The following is a 20219-nucleotide window of genomic DNA, read 5'->3' on the forward strand; positions in this document are numbered from 1 at the left end:
AAGTGGTTGTGCACAGGGCAGCAACAACATCCTCCTGTCCGCTTCCTTCCAGACTGCAGGACTGCAGCAGAGCTGAAAGGGACCACATGGAGGCATCCACAGCCCCGCAGGGGGAAGGAATTCTCCCTCGTGCTGTCGCGACAGCCGTTCCCCTCCCTCTGCGGCATCTCCCGTGGCCTCGGGCTCGCTGCGGCCTAGGGAAGCCTGACCGCGCCGTTGCCACGGTAACGAGCGGCCATGACGCCCCCGCGGGGCGGTTGCCATGGTACCCGGCCGCTCCGCGCCGGAAGTGATCCCCGTTTCCGGCGGCGGCGCGGGGGATGCTGGGAGCGCGGCAGCATGGAGACCCATGAGCTGTTCCGGCGCTTGGGTGCCGGGGCTCACTTCGACGTGCGGCGGTTCGGGAGCGACGCGCGGCGATTCGGGGTGCGGGGACACCGAGGGGAGGCTGGGGAGGGCTCGGGGACCGGCCCCTGCACGGTTCAGGCTCCGGAGCCCCGTCCCACCCGCCCGCGGCGCTGAGGAGCGGGGGCCTGGCGATGGTGTCTCACCCTTTTCCCTGTTGTCCCGCAGGTGGTTAAAGGGAACCGCGGCAGCGTCTCGCTGGAGAGCCTCGACTTCTTCGGGAACAAGGAGGGAGCCCCTCAGGGGTCTGCCGAGGAGGGCTGCGGGCTCGCAGGGGCTGAGGAGGAGGTGAAGCAGCAGAAGGATGGAGCAGGGAAGAACGACGGAGAGGTGGCAGGAAAGAGGAAAAGAACGGCAGAAAGCAGTGAAGGGAAAAGAAAAAAGAAAAAGACACGAGGTATTTGTACACACATGTGTATCCCTGGCAGGATCATCAGAGAATCCCAGAGTGGTTTGGGTTGGAAGGGACCTTAAAGCTCATCCAGTTCTGGGTTCCTTGGCTGGTCTGGCTCAGAGCTGATCTAATAACTGGGCCAAGATTCAGTGTTGAGACCTGGGCATGTGGTTGCCATCCTTCTGGAGTCTTCATTCGTTTTATTGAGAATGAGAGAAAAAAGGTTCTGAGATTTTTTTGTCTCCAAATAATGCCTGTCTGTATTTTACTAAAGGACATTTCAATTTGTTTGTGGCTTCCAGGAGCAGTATCAATGCCAGAGCTGTCAGAAAACAATGGAATAAAGTGGACGTCCTCTCTAGAAGCAAAATTTGAAGATGCCAAAGACAAAAAACCTACTGCAGAGAAGCTTGAACGCTTGAGGAGAGAAAAGGTGGGACCAGGGAATTCTGATGCAGCAACGAGTTCCTGGTGTTCTGTGGGTGTTTGATTTGAAAATTGAGGGTTTTTTGTGGTGATTCTTCTTGGAAGGAGGGTGACTGAGTGTGGGGGAAAGAATCAGGAGGTGAATCCATACGTGGTGAGTTTTATGGTGTTAAGTTAAAAAGAAGGAGTGTGTCTTTTGCCTTGTAGATAAATCGCTTCAGGAACCAGCACAGGATCAACATTCAGGGAACAGATCTCCCTGACCCCATTGCCACCTTTGATCAGCTTCAGAAGGAGTACAAAGTCCACCCTAAAATCATGGAGAATGTCCAAGCTGCAGGCTTCCATGTCCCAACGCCCATCCAGATGCAAGCAATTCCCGTCATGCTGCATGTAAGTTCTCTGGGATTTCAGGGATTCTGCCAAAATCTGGGGCCATGGCTGCGTTTGTGGCAGTTTTAAAGCTGAATCAACTGCATCAGAGTTGAAAGCTTGGCCATTACAATTTTCCTCATCCTCAGGTATTTTGGGTCAGTTTGCAGCATTGATATTGATGGGAATGTGATTTTTACTCCTTATTTTTTTTTTTTCTACTGGAATGTAACCCCTTTGTATTTTCTTACAGGGTCGGGAGCTTCTGGCTTCAGCTCCTACTGGGTCTGGAAAAACACTGGCATTTTGTATCCCTCTCTTAACACATCTGAAACAACCCAGGAACAAAGGATTCAGGGCTCTGATCATATCACCCACCCGAGAACTTGCCAGCCAGGTGTGTGTTGAGGGAATCTCGCACTGATGTACTTCAGTATTTTCACTCTGCATCAGCAAAATAGCAGCTCAGTAAATATTTTTTTCCTTTATTGCCCTCACATAGCAGAAAAAGCTAATTTAAATGTGTCTTTCAAGTCTTTTGACTTCTGTGAAGTAGGTGCATATCTATTATCTGGGTCTAATCTAAATGATTAGATTAGAGGCTCGAGGTTCTTTGATCATATTTTAAACTGCCCAATGCTCAGGTGCTCTTAAAACCTCCTTTCCTACTTGAGATTGCTACGAGAGGTTTATCTGTTTGTCCCAAACTCAGAATTTCAAGGAGTAACTTTATAACAAAGCTGTGTTATTAAAATGGAATAAAAATGGCACCTTTGGGCAGTTTTTATTCATGCGAGAGAGGGAGCCACATATGGTAGTGAAGTGAGTAATGCCTGTTAGAGAGCTGCATTTTATTATGCTAAGGAAACCAGAGAGCTTTCTCTTAACACTGAAATCAGGGTGGTGGTTGAAGCTCTGTCTTCAGGATTAGGTTGCCCGGAGAAGTTGTGGCTGCCCCATCCCTGGAAGGTGTCCCTGCCCATGGCAAGGGTGGAACGAGATTAGCCTTAAGGACCCTTCCAACCCAAACCATTCCACGATTCCATGATTGTCAGCAGTGTTTTGGTTAGAAAAGCTCATCAGCTCAGTTTGAAAATCCAATCTCTGCTGTCTTTTCAGACCCACCGGGAGCTGGTGAAACTGGCAGAGGGCACAGGCTTCAGAATCCACATGATCCACAAGGCAGCGGAGGCAGCCAAGAAGTTTGGGCCCAAGTCTTCCAAGAAATTTGGTAACTGTTTTAAGGACTGAAGTGTTTCTAAAAATTTAAAAAATGTCACTGGCCTTTCTCTCTGGGCTGTGTGGTTTTAAAGAGATGGTTAATGCCACTCAGGGTGTGCAGTCTGTTGTGCAACACTCAAAGAGTGGCAGGGAAGAAATGGGACGTGAGCCTGACATGGACTCTGCTAAACTGTATCTCTGGCAGATTGGATTGGAACTGGTGTTTCTCAGGGCTCTGTTTGTTGGGTTTATTTTGTATCTTTTTTGACATTTTGCTTCTTTCCTTTTCTTTTACTAGACATACTGGTTACTACTCCCAACAGACTCATTTATTTGCTGAAAGAAGATCCTCCAGCAATAGACTTGAGCAGGTATGAGAGTCTGTTTCAAATGTGCTTTGCCACTCAAAAGTGACACTTCTCCCCCAGTGGCTCTCCTGAAAAGCAAACCTCCTGTTCCTAGCGTGGAGTGGCTGGTGGTGGACGAGTCAGACAAGCTGTTTGAGGATGGGAAGTCAGGGTTCCGGGACCAGCTGGCCTCCATCTTCCTGGCATGTACCTCGCACCTGGTCAGGAGGGCCCTGTTCAGCGCTACCTTCGCCCACGACGTGGAGGAGTGGTGTAAGCTCAACCTGGACAGCGTTGTCTTGGTGTCTGTTGGAGCAAGGCAGGTGTTTTCTGCTTTTTTATTTTTCTATTTCCTGCGAAATTGTTTTCTTTGCATCATCAGCCTGCTTGGTTTTGTGGCTGTTGTTAGTCAGCAGTGCAGGTTGGTTGTCTCCAGAAAAAAATTGTGTAGGCACGTAGATCTTTCTCGTGTGTTGAATAAAGTGTTCTTTTGCTTTGCCAATTACTTTATCATCAAATAAACATCAAGCTTAGGAACATGCACTGGTGAAATAGGTTTTGTTGTGAAGTATTTCTCATTCACCAGGTAATGTTTTTATGGGGGTTACATATATATATTTATTAATATATAGGATACTTATTTGTTAATGTATATAAAAACCATGGAAGTCTGTCTGTTGGATTTTTGGTTTCAGAAACTCTGCAGCAGAGACAGTAGAACAAGAGCTGCTGTTTGTTGGATCTGAGACAGGAAAACTAACAGCAATGAGAGAGCTTGTTAAAAAGGTATTTTGGAGAGACTGAGCATGTTCTTCCTGCTGAACTGAGCTGTGTTCTGTCAGGGACTCCCAATTTCCCAGGTCAAACACTTCTCTGTGACACACAAACCATTGCCCAAGTCTGCTGTGTCTCAGATTCTGCACAGAAAAGGACTTTGGAACCTGAGATAAATTTACTCTTTTGCAGGGTTTCGCTCCTCCAGTCCTTGTTTTTGTACAGTCTATTGAGAGGGCTAAAGAGCTTTTCCATGAGCTTATTTATGAAGGCATCAATGTGGATGTCATCCACGCAGACAAGACTCAGCAGCAGGTAGGAGGATTTTATTTCTGTTCAAGAAATGCTTTAGAAAGAAAGGTAAAAGCAAGAGTGTAACTCCAGGTAACCCTGGCAGCAAATTCCTGTGGGTTTTTGTTCAGAGGTTTAGTTTTATTCCTTAACATCACGACAACTTTAACGAAACAAGTTCACCTCCTTTCTCAAATTGTTTTTTGGGCTGTTTCCAAATATCTTTTCTGTTCTTTTCCTAGAGAGACAAAGTAGTGCAGAGTTTCAGAGCTGGGAAGATCTGGGTGCTCATCTGCTCGGCATTACTGGCTCGAGGGATTGACTTCAAAGGTGTGAATATGGTCATCAATTACGATTTGCCAACGAGTGCAGTGGAATACATCCACAGGATAGGTGAGGGATGGCTCACAAATCGCCTCCTTTTTCCCATTTCTGAGGTCTTTATTGTAGATGCTCCTGTTTTTGTCAGTAATCTGTGAACCTTATGTAGGTGTTTCAGACATAGCTGTGCTTTCATTCACTAGGAGCACGGTTTGGGGATTGGCTGCTTGTTGTATGCTTAGTATATGAACATGCATCAGGAGGCTGGGGCTGTGAGGAGGAATAAAGGGAGATGTTTAAAGTAAAATCTCTTTGCAAAATTTGACAGGTCGTACTGGAAGAGCAGGACACAGAGGAAAGGCAGTCACTTTCTTTACAGAAGATGATAAACCTTTATTACGGAGGTAATGTGTCTTTTATTAATAGTGTCTTTATTTCTTGCTTTAAAAAAAATCACCACAAGACAAAAGACCAACAACAAACCAGCCAGTTTGTTTGGTTTGCTGTTTTCCACAAAAAATATTTATCACTTGTCCGTGCACTGGAGTTGATCTCTTCCCTTCTCTCCTTTCCAGTATTGCCAACGTTATCCAGCGCGCTGGCTGTCCTGTGCCAGAATACATAAAACATTTGCCCAAACTGCAGAGGTATGTTCATTTGAGCAGTTTACCAGTTTTTAATTAGTGCTTTTTAATAGCTTTTAGTAGTTTCTAGAACTAGAATCTCTAGTAATTTAATCTTTCTTCACTAAATGTTGTTCTCAGCAAACAAAAGAAGAAATTAATTAAGAAGCCTTTGACAAGAGAATCCATTTGTACCACCCCAAAGTCCTTCTTGAAAAAAGGCAGAAGAAAAATGTAAGTAAGTTTTTCTGAAGAGGAGGTAAGCAATGCTGTTTATCCAGAAACAGCCCAGAAAGTTTAACCAAAGTAACACATAACTTGTTTGGATGAACCACCCAGTCATAATGATACTAGTGATGAAGTTTTAGTGACAGTATCTGTCTACTGGAGATTGGATTAATGACAGCATTTTTCCTTGTGTGGTGCCATGTGTCAGGTGACAGCAAGCTGAGTTTAAGCCACTGGTTATGCTCAGGTGTCTTGATCTCCAATGTGTTTCTTGTAGGAAAACTACAAAGGAAAATATTAAGGAAAAGAAGAAAGGTAAAGAAGACAAAAAGGGCAGTAAATTACAGACTGTTTCAGAAAGCTGAATTCAGACTGGTGAGCTGGGGCTGACACCTCTGTCTGTGCTGGAACAGAAGAATGAAGATGGCAGCGATGGTGAAGGGAGAAAAACATTTCTTATATTCCCTTCGGGGTGAGGGTGAAGGTTTACATGATAGAAGGTCTCTACTGAAATGCCAGGAGAGAATTCCTGGATGCTTCTTACAGAAGCTGGAGCATGTGCTTGTGCAATGAATGCCGTGTATTTCTGAGAATAAGATTGTGTTACTTTCACACAGTTTTGTACTGCTGCTTGAAAATATTGTCTGTGTTCAGACCACCCCAATACATTTGTCAGACACTTTCAGGAGATTCAGAGACAAAAAACATACAATGTTTACTCTCAGGTTTGATAAATGCAGCTGTCAGAGACTTCCCTGGACACTTCAAAAAAGCCACTTGTATGTGAAAGTAAAGCCTTCCTCTTCCTACTGTTTTTCTTCTATAAAACTATTTTGAAATAACTGATACTTTACATGTCCAGTAATTTTGTACTGTTTTGTAATTGAGCCTGAAACCAGAATAAACAAGGTCATAAGATGCTAATTCAGAGACCTGCCTGACTGTGCAGCCTCGATGGAACAAGTCTGCAGGCAAAAGAGGCCCAGCTCTGTGTGCTTTCTCTCTCTTCATCTGCCCAGCGTGTTCTCAGCCCACCCGGCTTGTGTCAGAATTCCAGTCAGGCAGGAATGGCTTCTTTGCAACTACAATCCTTTAAGGGAGATTTCCTGAACAGGATTGTCTTGGTTTGGATCTAGTTTGGATGGGGCAGCCACAGCTTCTCCGGGCAACCTTTGCCAGGGCCTCACCAGCCTCACAGGGAGGAATTTCTTCCCAATATCCCACTTACCCCTCCCTCTGTCAGTGTGAATCCATTCCCCCTTGTCCTGTCACTCCGGGCTCTTGTAACACGTCCCCAGGTCACCCCTGGGGGAGGTCGGGCGGAAGGGCGGCACTTTCTTTTCCTTTTTACGGAAAAGCGCTGCTTTGGGTGCAGGGAACCGGCGTTCCTGAGGGGAAGCCGGAGCCCCTCATCCCCTCCCAAGCCGCTCCCGGGGCACCGCGGGGCTGCGGAGCCGAGGAACCCAGCGGCTGTGTGGGTGTGGAGCCGGGGCGTTGTAGGGCCGTGACACGGAGGCGCTTCGGCGCTGCGGCTCAGCGGGGTTGTGGAACGGAGGAATCGAGTCGGGCTGCTGCTCTGCGGGACTGCATCGGCGGGGCAGCGGAACGGAGGAACCGAGGCGCTGTAGAAGCGGGCAGCGGCGGGGCCGGGGGCGGTGCTTGCCCGGGCCGGCCCCGGAAGCCGCCGCCGCTCCGCTGACAGACGGCGGGGCCGAGCGCGAAGATGGCGCTGCGGCCCGGGCCCGGCGCGGGGGGCGCCGGCGGGGCGGGCGGCGGAGCGGCCGGGGCAGCCAGGTCGGTGGCGACGGAAGGGGAGCGGGCGAGGAGCTGTGGAGAGGGAGGGGACAGATGGGGCGGAGGGCGATGATGGGGAATTGAGGGGAGGCGGGGAGGGGCAGAGATGGCGGGAGATGGAGGGCGGTGAGAGGGCTGGGGTGGGGGCTCGGGGTGCAGGTGGGATGTGAGGGCACAGGGGTCGGGGCCCAGGTGGGGCGTGCGGGGTTTCTGACGGGGGTGTGGGGGTCCCGGGTTGAGTACGTAGGGTCTCAGGTGTGGTACATGGGGTCCTGGCCGGGATGTGTGGGTCGCAGGTGTGGTACATGGGGTCTCAGATGGGGTACGTGGGATCTTGGGTGGGAGTCCCAGATGGGGTTCATGGGTTGTCAAGTGAGCTTTGTGGGGTCTTGGGTAGGGTGTGTGGGTCGCAGATGTAGTACCTGTGGTCCTGATGAAGCACCGAGGTCCCTGGCAGGATGTGGTGCGTGGGGTCCTGAGTGGGGTGGGCGTTCCCAGGTGTGTTGTGGGGGATGCAGCCACGGTAGCTCTGCGTTTCGCTGAGATTTATTCACGTTTTTGGAGGCCCAGCTGATCCCCCGGTGTGTCCAGGCTCGGGCAGTTGCACCCCATTTGTCGTCAGGCTCTGCAGCTGCAGTCTCAGATATTGGGGTGGGAAGGATTTGGGGGTGTCGGCAGCAGTAGATGTTCCTGTCACCGCTGGGCAGGTCTGTTTGTGGCCTCCCTGGGGACTTCCCTTTTCCCCTCCTTTTCACAAAGGGCACCTTGGCCAGAGGGAGGACTGAGGAATCGTGTCGGGAGAAAGAACCGGTGTCAAAAGAGATGTTGTTGTGTTTCTGGAAAGGTTGGAAAACTGGATTTCACCACCTTTGAAGACTCGAGTAATGTTTTTTCCATGTAGGCTCTTGTGTGCTGTTTATCTCTTGTCCTACTTCTAGGGAGGCAGAGGAAATTTTGCATTTGACAATTAAGTTCACTGAGTTGTCTCGGATATCCAGAGCCCACGGTTTTGTCAGGGTTTTTGAGTATATAGGTTCTGAAAAATAAAAGGATTTACAAATCACCATTTCCTATTGATAGTATTTTGGTTTCTTTGAGGACAAAGGCTGGAGGTAGAGGAAAAGTTCTGTTCTGTGTCTGTGTGGGTTTTTTGCCTTATTTCACTTCAGTTTTTGTGCATTTCTGTCATTCAAAAATACTCTGACAGTCTGTTGCATTGATAGAGTTGTACTGCTTGGGAATTCAGGGGTTTAAAAATCCGCTTGTAGATGGGAAGATGGTCTGTGTGGTTTGGAGCTGTTGGAGTGAAGTTTCAATTTTGAAAAGGAGTTGCTTCTCCCCGTGCTCCTGCATTTTGGCTGAAGCTGTTGCTTGGTTGGTTTGGGGCTTCTGGTGTTTTTTTTTAAGCTCCATAGTTTAAATACTCATTTAGTAGGAATTAATGGATTTATAGTACTGCTTTAAGAGGTCTGTTGTAGGGTGGTCACTTTGTTCCCTTCTCTTTATTGTATCTGTGCAGCGTATCCCAAGTCGGTCTCACACAGGACTGTCCCTTCTCTGGCTCCCTCAGCCATGAGAACCAGCTGCTTTCACTGATTGCATTTTTGCATCTCCAAAAAAGTAGTTCAGTGATAAATTCCCATTGCTGGAATGAAGCTGGAATGGTTTGTGGCCCTGCCAGTGTGGCTGGTGCTGGCAGTTGCACAGCTGAATCCTGGAATGAATCCGTGGTGGATCCGAGTACGGGGCTGTGCTGCTGGAGCTCGCTTTGCTACTTTGGACTAGCTCGTCTTCCAGTGCCCTCTAATTAGCTGAGGGGTTTTTTGTTGACTATTTCTTTTTATTTTTTCAGCAGAGACTTATAAATAAACCAGGAGCTCTGTAGAAAAGGATAAATATTTAATAGTTTGGCCTTTACTTGCTTTCAACAAGCAGTGGTACCTCCTGGTGCTCGTTCAGTTTACATTGCATTTGCTGGTTTGGAGAATTCTTGTTGGCCAGGTTCTCCAACAAGAAGGGAAACATGAGGCTTAGAACACTTCTACGTGCTTAGGAGATCTGTAGAAATTGCATTTAATATTTCACCATTCTGACTTCTGTTTGTTTTCACGTTGATACTGTATGCCAAGGACTGGATTAATATGATTGAACTGAGTTAAACAGACCTTGGCTGTGGTGAGAACCAAGCCCTGCACGTGTTTGGGGCTGGAGTGTGTGAGTCTGTACAGTGCTTGAAAGAGAGAACTCCAGATGGTGGGGACTGAGGATGGCAAGACTGGACTCACTGGAAAGCACAGGTGTGTGATAGCTGTGGAAGGAGAAATCAGCACGCAGTGGTCAGGGCTGAAGAAAGCTTCAGGATGATGAAGTGAAAAGCAAATGTGTTGTCTTGGTGACCGTGTGACCCGCTGCCTGTACAGTGGGGAGATGCAATTTGCTCCTGGATAAATGCATAATTTAAATTCCTTATTTTATCTTAGTGCTCATATTACACAGCTCTTTTATATTTATAAACCAGGTTGGCTTTCAGGACTTCCTGCAGCCATTTCTGATGGCATTTTCTCTTGTATTCTTAGGCAATTTCTTTTACATCCACCCTCGGAATTGAACATTGAATATCTCTAAGTGTGTTTCTCTTCCACTGCACTTTGATGTAATAACTGCCTGGGACACTGAGTGAGGTTCTTGTTTGGGAAATTGCTGCTGACGTGGGTTTCTGCAAGTTGCTTGCAAATGAGAATATTAAACTAGGTCCTTTTTTGCTGTTTGGCAGCTGTTTGAGAGTGAGGGCTAGCAATTTCCATTAGGATTTTAGTTGAAATTTTAATGGTTCTTCCTCCAGGTGCACTTGACCTTTGATACATGAATGAATATTTTCTCCAAGGTGCTATTTTTGTTGTAATTAGATAACCGAGAAAATAGAAGCTCCATTATTTTGTGATGCGTGATGTTTCAAAGGGGACAAAAAGTGATGTGGTTTTTTTGGTAGTTTATTTTTCTTCAGAAAAGCTGTTCCTAAGCAGCAGAGAAGTGTTGTCTGGTGCAGTTAATGGTCCTGCTGAGTCAGATACTTCCAAGAGGAGATGTTTATTCATTCTGTGCTTAGCCTACACAACAAACTGACCTGTTCCCAACCTGTGTGGGTGCCGAAACTCTCCTGTGGGTGATGTGGATGAGTCAAAGCCATCTCAGGGCTGCTGGGAGGATCAGATCTGTTCTTCCTGGCTCTGCAGCCTGTGACAACGCTGACAGTGCTGCTGGGGCTCTCCGGTGCCTTGGGGATCCCGCTGAGGGATAACGTTTTCCCCTGTGATGGGGTTGGGGTTCTGTGGGACCTGCAGGAGCAGATGCAAGTGCTGACCAGAATGTGGAAGGCTCCTGGGGATGGTGCTGACATGGAAGTCGAGGTAGATTTTCAATCACGGATATTTGCACTAAAATGACAAAATTTCACATAATCTTGTTCTCCTCCTGCAGCTTCATGTTTCCTGTCGCAGGTGGTTTAGGTCCCCCTCAAGGTATGTATCAACTTCACTTTTTGAGCACAAAGTACTTTGTTTAGATAAATTGGACCTAAACCAGGTCTGCAGTGATGTTCAGAGGTGTGATTATTAATTGAACCCATAGCTGGTTTTTGCCCTTGAATTCAGCTCTGCTAAAATGACCCTCACCCCTCTGTTGGTAAAACCTCCTGTGTGTTGTTGAAGCAGTGTCACCAGAATCTAGATTAAAGATCCAGAAAACTACATCTCCCTTTTTAATCTGAATTTGCCTTTTAGATTCTGGTGTTATTTTGTGTGGTATTTCACCTCTCTCTGCTTCATCTCCCAGCTGTGTATACCCATATTGTGCGGGTCTTGCAAGACCTGGTAAATATTTACAAAGCACAGCAAGACCCTGGGACGAGAGTCACAACCTGTGTGGAAAGTATTAATACAATAGGAGAAGCCTCAACCTTAAATTGCCTTTGTTCTCATTCCTGATGCAGTGCTATTTGTTTAATTAGGGGAAAATATGCAGAGAACTTACGGGGAAAATGGAGAGTTTTTTTTATTAAAATCTCAGGTACTGATTAATGGACTATTCCTGCCTGTGTCATGCCCTCCTGGAGTGATTTTGCATAATTACCTCATGGTGTGCTGGTAACGAGTGTGTGTTAGTGTTTGTCTCCCAAGACAGCAAAATGTGAGCTAGGAAGATACTGAAACATAACCCACTTGCTTTATGCAGTGAATTAACACATTCCAGCTTGATTCGTCCAGTTTTGTTCAAGTTTAGCTTTTACTGACAAATACTGTTACCATTCTAACACTTGTAGTGGGCTAATTAACCTAAGGTGTGCTAATTGACCTACAGACAAGTTATCCAGCCAGGTCAGAGCGTGCAGTTGCTTTGTGAAAGGTTGACTTTATTTCCCAAGATTTATTTTCAGAAGCTGCTGGTTTCTAGAGAAATGGGAATTACCAGCACCAGTCACCCTGGTTAATTAAATCTTTTTAATTGGAAATGACCCTTCCAAAAATCATACGGGAAGAAGCCCACAGAGAATCTTTAGGATGGTGGGAGAATTCATCAGCTTAGTTATTGAAAAGCCTTATTGCATTTTTCCCTATAGACTGACCAGTGTTTAAACTAAGGAAATTCTGTGGCTGCCTGCAGTGTAGCAAATTTAATTATTTTTATTTTTGAACAGCACAGCTCAGAGTTTTTTACTTTCCTTTGCTGGTATAGTGAACAAAAAAGAATAATTAAATGGGGGAGGCAGGGTTAGGGAAGGGGGTAAAAAAAGCTTTAACATTAACTGGGCACTTAGCTTGTTTGATGTTTCATTGCAGGGATGATTCCTATGCAACAGCAAGGATTCCCGATGGTTCCTGTCATGCAGACCAATATGCCAGGGATGATGGGAATGAATTATGGCTCTCAGATGCCTCCTGGACCCATGACCATGCAGGTGTGTGGCCATGAAATGTAGGCTGAAACTGCAGAACCCCAGACTGGTTTGAGTTGCAAGGGACATTAAAACTCATCCAATTGCACCCCCTGCCATGGGCAGGGACACCTGCCACCATCCCAGGTTGCTCCAAGCCTCATCCAACCTGCCCTTGAGCACTTCCAGGGATGGGGAGTCCACCTCTCTGGGCACCCTGTGCCAGGGCCTCCCCACCCTCACAGGGAAGAATTTCTCCCTAATATCCCATCTAACCCTGCCCTCCTTCAGGTTAATGCCATTCCCTCTGTCCTATCACTGCATTCCGTTGTGGGAAGTTCCTGTCCAAGGACATGGGGTGCCTTGGGTGTGGCTGAGGGGGGACAGCTGGGGCCATGGTCCTCTCACAACTGCGGTGGGGTAAGAGGGTGGAACTTGGCTGGGAGCTGAAGTGTGGGTATTAGTCTGTCATGGGACATCTCTTCATTCCCTTTGAAGATATTTCTAATGATTCCAAGAATTCTCCAAGTTTCCTGGGGATCTGGATAGAGAGCGGGGGGGTTTGGCCCACCTTACTCCCTGTTGGGGAGGAGAGATGAGGGTGTAGTGCAAGGACAGCATCAGCAGTAGTTAAGGTAACTTGGAGGTTTTAGCCCACTCAGAGGTGTCAGAATCTGAACTTTGATGTCACTGTACATGTTGGGACACCTGAGAGTGATCAGAGCAGCCTGGTCTGAGCAGAGAAGGGAACAGCAGCATCAGCAACGTGTTGGAAAGCTCCCAGATGCCACCTGCTCCCAGGTGGGGTTAGTGCTGGTGTGGAGTTGATCAGAATTCAGAACTCCCACAGTGGATCTCTCCTGTCTTTTAAATTTTCCTTGGTGCTTTTTCTTCTTTTCTTTGGTTTTGTGGTGGTGCATAGTGTACTGTTGAAAATGAGACCTTTCTGAGTGGCTGCAGTCCGTGCAGAGCTGTGACCACTTCACTGAATTGTTTCATCCCTTTGCAGCTCACATGCTGGGATTGACACAATTAAGTTTCCTAAGTGTAGGTGACAAATCATAAACTGTCCTTTTAAATACCTTGTTCTAGGGAGAGGGAGTGTCTTCAGTGTGCTGTATTTTCTCATCTGACCAGTTTTCCCATTTGTCCAGCTTCCCATATTTGTCTCATTTTTCTTTTTCCTTAAATTAACTTTGTCTTTAGTGCTGCTGTTGCTAATGGAGGAATAAGAATGAAAGATGAGCAGTTAATACTATGTTTTCTCTCTTTTAATCTATTGCTTTCTATTTCACACCAGATGTGCTTATGTACAAATTTGCACTTTGCTGAAATGTAATGTTTTTGCATGACTTTCTAGCCAAATTGCTATGTCACAAATTGAATTTATGGTGTTTTGCCATCTCCTTACACTCCCTTCCCTCTCCCACCTGGAATTTATTATGTTATTTTGGCGAAATTTATAGTAGGAAGATGTTTTTATGAGAGCTGGTCTAAAAATAATAAACAGCTTTTGTTCTCTTCCTACGTGTTCTGAGACCAAATGCAAAATGAATGGTAAGAAAAGTAAATTATTTTCTGTCTCCTTCTATATTAGGCAGCTTTGCTGCTCTAAATGTCCCAGAATATATTTCTCAGCAAATGTTTCTGATACAGTTTATTCAGACAAGCTTCCTCTTGGCTCTTGCCATACATTGTTGGTTCCCTGGGTATGCCTGGGAAATGACTAGACCACATTTTCCTGCATCCATGGTCGGTAGGAGTGTGCCCTCCAGCAGGGAATATAAAAGCATTATGAAATCACTTAGAGTAGGAACCAAAAACTCCAAGAAAACCCGTACTGAGCAGTGTAGGATGGCTGTAGCCTTCCTGCTCTTGGGCAGCTTATATGGATTTGAAGGCCTGGTTTTTGCCAGTGACTTCCCAAGTGCTGTGAGGAGTGAGAATCCTTGTGGAGAGGAAGAGTGCCATCTACTGAGGCAGCTGCTCTCTGCTCACCGCTGCTCCTCCAGCACTCCCTAACGCTGAATTTTATGGGCTCGACCCCCTTTGCAGCTTGGCATTGCCAGTGCTTTGGCTTTTTCTGTGGGGGGGAAAAAAATAATACACACTGGAGTTGAAAAAAAGTACCCTGGAGCTGTATGGTTTGTTTGGTTGTAGGGTGGCATGGCCTTAGGGCCGATGCCCGCGGCCGGAATGCCTTACATGGGACAGGCCTCGTTCCTGGGAATGCGCCCGGCCGCCCCGCAGTACACCCCGGACATGCAGAAGCAGTTTGCAGAGGAGCAGCAGTAAGTGACGCTTCACTGACTCTTGGGGAATCCTTTTGTAAGGGGGAGATGTGCTTTCTCTGGAGCAGCATCCATTTAGGGCCGTAGAATATTGCTGAATATTCCACTGCCTCTGCAGTCTGATCCATTTAGGGCCGTAGAATATTGCTGAATATTGCCTCTGAAGTCTGTAGTGCTTGTCCAGGTCTGAGAAGAAGCAGGAACGTGTGCACCAAACTGTCTGAATTTGAGACAGTAGAAATGGAGAAATCGAGCACAAACCTGCCACGAAAATTCTCATAAAAATGATTTATAGATATCTATATATATTTAAATCATTTTCCTTCAGGAAGAGGTTTGAGCACCAGCAGAAATTCTTAGAGGAGGAGAGAAAACGGCGGCAATTTGAAGAGCAGAAGCAAAAGCTGAGACTCCTGAGCAGTGTGAAGCCGAAGGTATGGCCTGACAATGAGTGGGGTGTTTCTTTCTTCAGGTTTTTTTAATAGCTTTTAATGGGAGGGTCTCTTTCAACAAGCAAATCAGTGGGGAATTGCGTGAGATGCCAGATTATGGCTTGAAAAACCTCTGGAAGAGTCAGTCCTTTACCCACTCTGCCAGCAGCAGGCATTGTTAATTCTGGTGTTGAAGAAGCGTGGGTATTGAAAGAAAACGGAACTGTTCTGTGAATTTTTCAAAATGTTTTCTGTGGTGTTTCAGACAGGTGAAAAAAGCAGAGATGATGCTTTGGAAGCAATTAAAGGGAACTTAGATGGCTTTTCTAGAGATGCTAAAATGCACCCAACACCAGCAACCCATCCAAAAAAGCCAGGTTTGTAATTTTCCTCATTTTCCAACTGAAAATAAGACTCCAACATTCGAAATCCTCGGCAGGGGGAACTAATTCCAACAAGTATTTTTATTTGGTGGTACAAAATGAGTGGATTAACAGTTTTTTAAAATCAAATGTCATTTTAGCAGCTGTTTGCTTGGTCAGGGTATGGGGGTAAAATATTAGATATCAGCCTTTTTATATTAAAAGACTTAGAATCTTTAACAGAAACCATAATGTGCTGTGCTAAATGTGAAACATCAAGGAAATTGATAAAGCGTTTGTTCTTTTCTAGTCAAAGCATTAATTAATGTTTTGCAGAGTGCTTTTGAAGAGGAGAAGTGCTGTTTAAGTGCTAAGAATGATCAAAACAGTGTAGAAAGACGTGAGTGGGTGTCACAGCTGCCTGATGTGTCGCTGGGCATGGTCAAACCAAGCCTCTGTGTTCTCAGTAATTACACTGCAACAATTGCCACTTAAGATTTCTTATGGTCTGTGGTGTAGTTTTTTAAGTGTCTGGCCTGAAACAAAGCTTATCTAGGCGAGCTTTTTCCTATATAAAATTTGTGTCTCTGCTGTGGATTTACTCTTTGATAGTTTTGCAGTTACAGGTGGTCTCTGACAAGTTCCTTTTGTCTCTAGATTTGCCTGTCCTTTACCAGTTTTGTTAAAATGGGTAACACTGGAAGGGATCAAGCAGAAAATTGTCTACATGAGCAGACATTTCTTTTGTATCTTATGATATATTGCTGAGTTTCTGTGGATAAAACATTCCTTTGAGGGAGAATGTGCCCCTGACAGACACTATTATGTCCAGTTTGAAATATTACCTCTGGATTTCTTTTGACCCTGTGTGCTAAAAACAGACAGAATACTTTCACAGCCAGTGTTAAGACCCAAGTTTCAGTGTTTACATCCTAAAAATCTGGGAGGGAAGATGCGTGGTTGGAAGTGGCTGCTCAGTTTTACCTTGTGTTTGCTACGCTGGCAATGACAGCCTTCACATCTGTCACCACACACATTCCACACTGCTGCTGCTCACCCATTTGCTGTGTATTCCCAGTGTTTACCACTTTCCCCACATTCCCACCCATGACCCTTATTCCTCATCACTTTGCCTTGTGTGTTCATTCCATTTGCAGATCATCCCACACCATCCCATTCTGCTGTTTCTGTTTCCCATTCTGCTTTTCTCGATGATGAAGAATTTAGTGACTTTATGCAAGGCCCTGTTGAAACCCCCAAAGTGGTGCCTCAATCCACCTCTCAGCCTTTCCATCCTGCCACTGAGGCTGGGCAGCTGCTTTCAGAGAGGGCTGTGCTCCAACCTGTCCCTCCAGCCCAGGCTCCAGTGTTATCCACCCTGCATGGTACAACTGGGCAGGTTCCTTATTTTCCTACCTCTGCATCTCCATCCAATACCCATAAAACAGGTAACTCTAAAGTATCTTCTTTTACATGTCACCTTCTGAGCTACACAGAGTCTTGACTTATTTTGTTGGGGTTTTTTTTTTTAGTGTGGCTGGAAGAAATAATATGTAGGCAATTAAGCAGAAACCTGCTGATCCATGGGAAAAGATGGTTTAAGTCCCCTTCTCCCTTCCCTGAGAACTGCCTGTAAAAGCAAGTCATGTGTAGATCCAAATACTGCTAAATATACACGTACCTGATCTTAGGTGAATTAAATCATGTGTTTTAGCATCTTCCTAAGTCTGTGTGGTAGAAAAAGTGGAGATGGTGGTATAAGAAATAATGATTATGCTGCTGTGGAGCACTTGTGTGCTTCCTCCCTTGGAGGCTGAGGGGATGTTGGTGAGATGAAGAATTTTGGAGATGTGTAAGTAGATACTGGCCACTTCTGCTCCTGATGCCTGGATGATTATGCAGGAATAATCCTAATACAGAAATAGTTTCATGTCTTCCTCCTCTTACTTGTTTTTTGCTTGTTGAGTTTGTTGTGTTTGTGGTAAGTAAAGGGCAGAATCGGGCTCTGAAAGTGTCCAAAGAGGGTGGTGCTGTTGGTCTGAGCTGGGGCTGATCATCTCATCAGTGCTACCAAAAGTACTTTTCCTTTGAAAAGTGTGGAATTGCAGTCTGGGCAGTTCATAACAAAGTATAAATAATTGCTCCTGCTGTTTATTCAGGCTCTTCCTTGGAGGAGAAAGCCTTAGCTAATGGCTCAGATGAATCTGAACAAGAGCAAACCAAACTTAAAACATCCGAAGTTGGGCACAAAGCCTCAGCTGCAAGCCAAGCCCATCCCAGTCTCACCAGCAGTGACTGGGATGTTGTAGGTGGACATGAAAGTGGTCCCACTGCTGCTGCAGAGGTGCACAAGGCTTCAGAACAAAACAGAGCAGTTGAAGAGTGTGGTGAGCAATCGAAACATTTGACAGAATTTCAATCTAATGAGATGCTGCTTGGTGCTAACGCTCTGTTCACTAATTCCGAGGCCAGCCCTGCGTAATTTTGCTCTGAACGCCTGCTTGAATAATATGTCAGTGCCTCCTGCTCCTTGCTCAAAGTGTAACTGCCATGATTTTGCTCTGAACTTTCTCCATGTGAGTTTATTGTTGTAATCACCTTTAACGTGTTTGTTTAATCAGGTTTGCTGTTTTAAAACATTCTGTCCTGTCCTGGGGAAAAAAGAAGTTGTGCTCTCTAAAGATATTTTTGAAAACTATTTAGGGGAAACTTACCACTAAAGATGGTCAATGTCATGGTGGGTTTTAATCTTTTAACCTAGAGGGGATGATAAAATGCCAGGTTAAAACTCTTAGCTAGTTAATACTTGTTTCTCAGACAATTTGCCGCTCATACATGTTATGTCTAAAACCATCTGTACTTTAGGGATGAAAATTTAAAAGATGGGCTAGATGAAAACTTAAAACAAGGTATTGTTCCAGTTTGGATTTTATTAAAACTGTTGAGTGAGTTTGGAAGGGGGGTTAAAACTGAAGAGTAATGAGACCTGAGGAAGTAGCAAATTTATTTTACTTGGTTGGTGAAATGAAAGGAATCGCTTGTATTAGAATGTGCTTGGAGCTGTGGGATGATTAGAAATTAGACTGCAGTCAGGAGGGAATCCATGTGGAAGACAGGAGATGCAGGGGCACTTGGAAAGACAATGAAATCTGAAATGATGGTGATTTTGGTCAGAGCTCCATCCAATATGAGCATAAAATCTGCTGAGGGAGACTGAGGGGAAGAGTCCACACAGTGGAGAAGGAAATAACCATTTTTCAGGGAGTGAAGTGTGGCAGATCATATTATGAAGCCAGTAGTAGTGAAGGTGGCTGTGGTGTCCCCTGGAGCTGAACACTGGGAGCAATGGATACGGGTTTGTGGACACGGGATATGATCTTGCCGAGGTTCAGTCTATGGGCTGTTTGTGGATTTCCCAGGGGAGGATGTTCTGGGGGAACACTGTGGGTTTTATGGTAGGTATGGATTTATTTATTCCATGAATAGCCCTAATAGTAGAGAGTTGATGGGAAGCTGAATTTGTGATGGCACAGAACTGCTGCTGTGAAACTTGAAGACAGTGAAACTTCAGGTTCTGTACATCTGGGCATGAAGAGGGAAGCACGTGAGGAGCTCCTTATTTCATTACATACATAACTATAATCTATTACTGCCAAATCATTCTAGTTATTATTTCCTATTCCTGCAGTATCTGTTCTTCCTCTGAGCACAGTGATTCCTATCTGAAATCTTTGCCTGAAATGCTGAGTGATGCTGACCAGCTGTGGTGTAGTCTCTTAACATCATTGTACTCTATGTCCTAATACAACTGTTTTTCTTACTGAATGGAATACATTTAGGAGTTGGAGTGTTCCCTCCCCAGGACCCCATCCAGCAAATGATGCCTGCCTGGATTTACAATGACAGCTTGGTCCCAGGTAAACCAACCAGTGGGCATTTGGCCAGGTGGGCAGTGCAGGGTGTGAATGTACCTGTGCTTGCATGGCCACTTACTGATCAAAGCCTTGTTCCCTCATCAGATGAATCCTGTGTCTGTGATGTGTTCCATATTTATGGTGGCTTTATCTGCATTTAAAGAAATACGGGTTTTACTCGAGCATGTTAATAAATTCTAGATTAAACATTTATGACAGCAACTTATCCCAGTAGAGGTTGCATTGCTGATAATGCTGCTTTCATGGGTATTCTGGTTTTTGGCATGTCTTGTAATTAGGCAAGCTCATTTCTGAAGGCTATTTGTCTTCTATGTGTAAATAACACAGTGATGAGAAAATGAAATGCTGGAGTAAATATTGATTACACTGAGGTTTAAATACATAAAGCTCTTAGAGCTGTCTTTTTATATGGGTTATCCTGCAATTTCATTGTAGAAATGTGGTTTGAATTGCAGCACTAAGTGTATTTCATATAAAATATTTTTCTGCTTGAGTTAAACTTGTCTGTAAAGACCATCCAATAACACATTTAGATGAAACATGATGATGCAATCCAGTGCCAGAATGCTGTTGCCTTACCTTACACTGAGTGCTGCTGATTCGATACCATGAAATAACATAGAAAAGCAATATTATTGGAAAAGAGCAGTTGTCACGGTCTAACACTGCCTCCCTCACAACAGAGTTGTATAAGAAAATCCTAGAAACCACTTTGACTCCTGCTGGAATAGACACAGCCAAACTCTACCCCATCCTGATGTCATCGGGACTGCCCAGGGAGACCCTGGGGCAGATCTGGGCTTTGGCCAACCGCACCACCCCGGGGAAGCTCACCAAGGAGGAGCTCTACTCCGTGCTGGCCATGATAGCAGTGGCTCAGGTATGGCTCTCGCCTGGCATCTCCCTGAGCAGCCTGCCCTGGCCTGTGGGTCAGCACCAGTGCCTGGTGGTGCACACGTCCAGTAAAATGCTGCTTCTGTTGAAGTCTGGAGGAGAAACTGCCCTTGTAACTTCAGTGGGATTATAATTTTATCAATTTCATCACTTACATTTCAGTTAGTACTTTCTTTAGCG

General features: G+C 45.5%; 2 protein-coding genes across 9 annotated transcripts in view; both read left to right on the plus strand.

The window, feature by feature from the left end:
- The first annotated feature begins 321 nt into the window (after positions 1-321).
- DDX52 (DExD-box helicase 52) lies at positions 322-6332 on the plus strand. 2 transcript variants are annotated; one of them, XM_048324902.1, is made up of 15 exons: positions 322-426; positions 574-802; positions 1102-1232; positions 1433-1618; positions 1851-1994; positions 2717-2828; positions 3117-3189; positions 3281-3484; positions 3861-3951; positions 4132-4254; positions 4473-4623; positions 4880-4955; positions 5127-5198; positions 5316-5408; positions 5680-6332. In XM_048324902.1, the coding sequence occupies exons 1-15, from the start codon at positions 340-342 to the stop codon at positions 5765-5767; spliced, it is 1860 nt and encodes a 619-aa protein (XP_048180859.1). In that variant the 5' UTR covers positions 322-339; the 3' UTR covers positions 5768-6332. The 2 variants fall into 2 exon arrangements, with proteins under 2 accessions (XP_048180859.1, XP_048180860.1); XM_048324903.1 differs by having other exon boundaries at positions 5316-5412; positions 5680-5709.
- Positions 6333-7125: 793 nt separating this feature from the next.
- The window catches only part of SYNRG (synergin gamma), a 37256-nt gene continuing 24162 nt past the window's right edge, over positions 7126-20219 (plus strand). For 3 of the 7 annotated variants that reach the window (XM_048324957.1, XM_048324958.1, XM_048324959.1), the window contains exons 1-10: positions 7126-7196; positions 10674-10714; positions 12032-12150; positions 14287-14417; positions 14746-14851; positions 15114-15225; positions 16368-16658; positions 17370-17597; positions 19050-19127; positions 19829-20025. In XM_048324957.1, coding sequence (XP_048180914.1) covers positions 7126-7196; positions 10674-10714; positions 12032-12150; positions 14287-14417; positions 14746-14851; positions 15114-15225; positions 16368-16658; positions 17370-17597; positions 19050-19127; positions 19829-20025 — 1374 coding nt within the window. The remainder of the gene's footprint in view (positions 7197-10673; positions 10715-12031; positions 12151-14286; positions 14418-14745; positions 14852-15113; positions 15226-16367; positions 16659-17369; positions 17598-19049; positions 19128-19828; positions 20026-20219) is intronic. The other 4 variants (XM_048324962.1, XM_048324963.1, XM_048324960.1 and 1 more) reach the window with 3 other exon arrangements.

This window comes from Corvus hawaiiensis, chromosome 20 (assembly GCF_020740725.1).
Source record: "Corvus hawaiiensis isolate bCorHaw1 chromosome 20, bCorHaw1.pri.cur, whole genome shotgun sequence".
Lineage (NCBI taxonomy): Eukaryota > Metazoa > Chordata > Aves > Passeriformes > Corvidae > Corvus > Corvus hawaiiensis.

What these genes read in the sequence shown, in the direction of transcription:
- DDX52 (XM_048324902.1), top strand. Translation starts at nt 340, where the DNA reads ATGGAGACCCATGAGCTGTTCCGGCGCTTGGGTGCCGGGGCTCACTTC. An exon ending in GCGACGCGCGGCGATTCGGG is followed by an intron (nt 427 to 573) that starts GTGCGGGGACAC and finishes GTTGTCCCGCAG; the next exon opens with GTGGTTAAAGGGAACCGCGG. An exon ending in GGAATACATCCACAGGATAG is followed by an intron (nt 4,624 to 4,879) that starts GTGAGGGATGGC and finishes AAAATTTGACAG; the next exon opens with GTCGTACTGGAAGAGCAGGA.